Source organism: Triticum aestivum, chromosome 7A (assembly GCF_018294505.1).
Source record: "Triticum aestivum cultivar Chinese Spring chromosome 7A, IWGSC CS RefSeq v2.1, whole genome shotgun sequence".
NCBI lineage: Eukaryota > Viridiplantae > Streptophyta > Magnoliopsida > Poales > Poaceae > Triticum > Triticum aestivum.
In genome coordinates, this window is record NC_057812.1 from 74,405,359 (window position 1) to 74,410,701 (window position 5,343).

Below are 5,343 nucleotides of genomic sequence, written 5' to 3' on the forward strand. Positions count from 1 at the left end.
GACGCCGACCAAGGAGAGGGATATGGAGAGCTTGCTCTTTGGCAACGGCGCCATCACCTCTCGTGGTGTGCGTCTCGGTCACCGTTGCAGAGATCCTAGATCTTGCAACAAATTAGTTGTTGCGGTGGGAGAATTTGCAACAACAGCCCAATTGGCAATGGAAAGAGGGCGCGAGGCTTCCGATTAAAGACGAATCCAACGGTCACGAAGGCGATCGACTCGCGTAAAGATATCCGTTGGGTGAACGGAAGCGTTTTCCAATAAAAAATGGGCAATGCTACGCGTCCGTCGGGTGATAAACCGCTAACATCAGCCGCCTCGACAACCGTCGGATGCCGCCCAAAATAGCCGTCCCAGCCAACTGGTCGCCTTCGCAACAACTAGCTTGTTGCGCTCATGGCTTTGCAACAAGGACCTTGTTGCGAAGGTCCACTAAGACAGCACCACTGCCTCGCCATGGCATGAGTGCCTTGGCCATGGAGCGTCGCCGGTCGCCGGAGTCGTCGCACCTCCTTCGAACCAGCACCCCGGGCATCTGCCTCTACTTCAGCACGACAACGATGAAGTCTCACGCCGGGCACTCCTTTGGCGATTTCTGCAACCGAAGCTATGTTTTTGAAACATGCGTCGTGTTGCAATGCTTGCCCTCGTACACTATGACACGGGGCGCTCATTCTGCGCTTTCTGCAACCGGGGCTATCTTTCTGAAATAATACCCTTGTTGCAGAAGAGAAAATATTCATCATCAAACCGGGACTTGCCGCCAGTGCGAGTGCTTGATCAAAATCAATCCGACGGCTACGCAAACAGCGGATGTTGTGCCTGCATTGAAGGTTAGCGTTTTCCAATAAAAATAGGCCAAATACTAGCGAATCCATGAAATGAGGTAATCCAGAACACACACTAAAAAAGCTCAAGATCTACCAACTCAGACATGCGTGATAATGAGGTAATCCAAAACAACCCAGACCCAGTACCGCGTAGCATCAACTCAGCCGCCAATGCATAGCTCAGGCGGACTAGCTCGCGTCATCTCCCGGCTGTTCGTGCCGCTCGCAGCGACGCGCGATACGGCTCCAGCGGCCATTTCGACTGGCCGCCAGAATCCGGCTCCGACTCGTTAATGGCTTCGTTGCACTTGCACCGCCACACCACGCAATGCACACCCAAAGCTTTATAAGCACGCCCAACGCTTTCCCTACCAACACACAGCCTCCCGTGATCGCAAGTTGTGCTCCCAGAAGCTACCTGCGATCTGGTGGTGATCGAAGAAGATGGCGAAGCGCAAGTCGATGAGCTCCAAGATGGCTCAGCGGAAGAAGCCGGCGCCCAAGCTGGACACCACCTTCTGCTGCCCCTTCTGCAACCACCCCGGCGGCGTGTCCTGCACCATCGACCTCAAGCTCTACGTCGCCACCGCCGTCTGCTACGTCTGCGAGGAGTTCTACCACACCACGGCGCACCACCTCACCGAGCCCGTCGACATCTACCACGACTGGATCGACGCCTGCGAGAAGGCCAACCAAGAAGTCGACGCCCAGGACTGCTAGTCGGCAGCGACGACCACGACAGCGATGCTTGATCGAGTTGGCTTCAGACAAGGATCCATCGATCGACACGCTCTGAATGACTGAATCTATGCTTGCGTCCGTGTCTCTCGAGTTTTGGCAGCTTGGCTGAAATTGTACACACAATTCCTTTCTTGCAGTCGAATGTGGAACTTGATGAGCTCAGATGAGATCGCACCAATGTGTGTAATTCCAACTTTTGTGGAGTTAAAATTCTCTTCTTCGCTTCTTTTCTCTGAGAGGATAGTTGAATTTGTCTTGTAAGCGAAACATACTTTTTACTGACCTGTCAATGTTTTACTGTCTCAACTTGTGTTTGAAGTTGTTGGCATGCACACGTACAAAACCAGAGAAAACACAGAGAAGCGAGCACAAGATGCTCTGCAAGTTCTGTCCCAAAGTTGTTATGTGACCGTCACGGCAGATAAAAACCTTACAATTTTGCTAACAAAAAGAAGACATGCGATGTAGAAACCTGAGAGTGTAATGTCCAGAAACTAGTATCTTATGGTGTTGCCGCTATAACTTGAATTTTGTGCAGAAACACCACACACGCAGCAAAATGCAGCAAGTCGCCGCCATCACTTGTCCCGCGCATTGAAATGGCCATGTTCAGAAGTTGATCTCTGTGAAAACACAAATTTATTCTCTGCTGTATGATTTGTTCATACATGTTCTGAAGTTTAGAACCGCAAAGGCAAAACAGACAGGTTCCAGGTAGCAGAATAACAAGAGCTGCTGGGGTTTTTCTAAACCTATAGCTGAATGCAAATTGTGGTTCTGAATTCTTATGTCATTGTGTCGGAGGCGGCGACACTTCTGAAGAGGTGGACTGTCAGGCGAAGGGGAGTCCTACTCTTATCTTTCTCTATGTTGCATTGACATCCGGGTACCGCAACTCGGTGTGGGCTGAATGAGACTAGACAGTGAAAGAGTAAGGAATCATGTCACAGGCAATTGCTGGAGAAGATCTATCACTTAAATACCACTGTATTGCATAATTGACAAAAAAAGGCAGCCTATGTACAAAACCTGAAAACAACCTGAATTTGGTACCATCAATATAACCTGAATTTGGTTTGCATGTTGTTCAAAAAATGTACAGTATGCTAAATCAACCAGAAATCTGTATCTTCTCTTTAAGGCTGAAAACAGATAACGTGATTGAGTTGGGTTTCTGAGTTCCAAAGTTTCTCCTAGCAGCAAATAGTACCAAACGGGGAAATTTAATTATCTATACCAAAAATTTCTGTAGCAAATTTTAGTGTGAATATGTGACTTGACGATTTTCTTCTCAATAACCAATTTAGCTTCAGATCACCTTCTAGCATCTGTGCAACAGGCATAATGGAAATACCAACTATTTCTATTCAACTCCTTCTACTTATATCTAATACAGACAACAGTCCGGACAACTCCCACTCGTAACTGAAGATTAGCAGCAGTTGCAGAATACAACAGTTTCAGTAAACTGTTCTTCAGATAGTTTCATGCACTGTCTTCCAGCACAAGCTGATCAGTGCTCCATTAAAATAAATCCCTAAATTTCATGTAAATGCAGCAAATAATATCGACCAGTACATATGTTGCAAAATTCATTTTCTGCTGAATGACTGAAACTTGAAACAGCACCACTGAAGTAGCAGCAAATATAAGAACACAACCATTACAAACCAATGTTATTGCATAACTTTTCACAGAGGTTCTCAAGTTGACATCTAAGAGAAATTACATAGGCAACCCTGAAGTAGCAGCAAGAATAAGAACGCAATCCTTACAGGCAAAATAGACAGTTTCCTCCTGCCTGGAGAATGAATCAAGTTTATCAAAGCTAGGAGACATAAGATGCGCTTCCTAAACCTATATCTCAATGCAAAATGCAGTTCTGAATTCTCATGTCATCGTGTCCGAGGCGGCGACACTTCTGAAGAGGTGGACAGGAATCCCGCTCTTATCTTTCTCTATTCTGCATTGACATCCGGGTACCGCAGCTCTGCGTGGGCTGAATTAGAACAGAAAGCGAGGAAGTTAGGCATCAAGTCACAGGTAGTGCAACAGTTTGAGAAGATAAATAACTTAAATATCACTGTGTTGCAGAATTAACGAAGAAGACAGCTGTAACGCCCCAAGACCGGAGCTTCAGATGCCTTCCGTGGTTTCCGGGTTTCATCGTGTGTTTTGTTTGGTTTGGTGCATCATGTGCATTGCATCATGTCATCATGCCATCATCTCATAAATCTTTTGTAACTCACCTAAATAAATTGCATGGATCTTCGGTCCATTTAAATCGAGGGAATTCACATGGTGATTCTCTTTATAACATATCCTCCCAATATTAGGGAGCTAAATAAAAATATTCCACTCGTTTGGAATTACCGCAAACACACTTGCAAAATATCCCAATGCCTTTGTCCCATGCATCATCTCCTTCTCTTTTCCTTCTAGTTCCTTTCTTTTGCAAGTGCCACTTTCCCCTTCTCTATTTATGTTCAGTCTTTTCCTATAAATTCTCGACCATGCCCTCAACCTCTCTGTCAAATTTCATCTCTTTTGAAATTGTTTTGGTTAGGGTTTAAAATGGTTCAAGTTTGAGTTTAATTCAAACTTGAATTATTTTTTTTCTTCCTTTAAAATCTCCAAACCAATTTTGTTAAATAGAGCACATTTTCAGGATCATGAATATATTTTTATATTTCTCTAGCTCCTCTCCTTTTCCCCCTGCTTTTTCCTTTTTGTATTTCTGTCTGAAGAAATAAAAAAGCAGCGGCATCAGCTACCTGGGCCTCGGCCACCCGGCCGGCCCATTAGCTCAGCCAGCGCCGGCCCATCCCGCACCCAGGCCGGCTTCCAAGGCCACTTCTCCTAAACCTAGGCCCAGCCTCTCGCTCCCCACTCCTTTCCCTCGTCTTCCCACCAGCGCCGCCAGGAGAGGCCCGATCTCCATCTCCTGGCCGATCCCCTCCCTATTCGGTCGTTCCCACCTGCGCCTCCCTCTCCCTCGCTCGCAGCGCCCTCTCCCTCGATCTCCTCCTTCCCTGCTTCGCCAAAGAGAGGAGCGAGGCACCACGCCCTGCCGTCCCCGCTCCGCTTCTTCCAGCCCCGCACGCGTCAAGGAGACGCCGCCAAACTCCGCCCCTGTAGCTTCTCCTCTTCCGCCAGGAGCTTGCGGAGCCTAGCGACCATTCCCGCCTCAACGCCGCCGTCCTCCATGGCCGTTGCCGCTGCTGCGCCTCGTCGCTGGAGACCCGTTCCTCTACCGTGGCCTCCCTTTGCCAGCGCCGCGCCTCCGTCGCCCGGCGAGCTCCGCCACCAGCCGTGCCAGCGAGCTTGCCGTTGTCGTCCGCCTCGTCGTGTTCCCCTCCACCTCCAGCGTGCCAAGTTTGTCGTCGTTCTCGCCTGCGACCTCACCATGGCACCGTTGCCTCGCTGTAGCTGCTGCTTCGCTGTTCAGTGCTGCTGCGCCTTCGTTCTGTCACCTGTTGAAGGAGACGAGCAGCAGCCAAGCCCCATCGAGCTCATACACAAGCTGCCCGAGTCCTTGTCCACAGCCGCCCAAGTCGTCGCCTCTTTGCGCCATGCAGTGTTACCGTGGACGCATGCACCCCCGGATCGGAACCGCAAGCACCAAGTACACCACCCGCAAGACTCGGACTTCGAACGCCAAGTACTACTACATACCCGAAGAATTCAGATGCATCAAGTCCCCGAGGAGACCCGTTTTTTTGTTAAGTTCGACTACCCGTTTCATCAAGTACCACTACGGCCGGAGACCTCG

At 48.9% G+C, this 5,343-nt stretch overlaps 1 protein-coding gene across 1 annotated transcript in view; it reads right to left on the reverse strand.

The window, feature by feature from the left end:
• Window positions 1–3,264: 3,264 nt before the first annotated feature.
• The window catches only part of LOC123154078 (uncharacterized), a 14,121-nt gene continuing 12,042 nt past the window's right edge, over window positions 3,265–5,343 (reverse strand). The window contains exon 3 of the mRNA XM_044572877.1: window positions 3,265–3,570. Within this exon, the coding sequence (XP_044428812.1) occupies window positions 3,530–3,570 (41 nt within the window). The 3' untranslated portion in view covers window positions 3,265–3,529. The remainder of the gene's footprint in view (window positions 3,571–5,343) is intronic.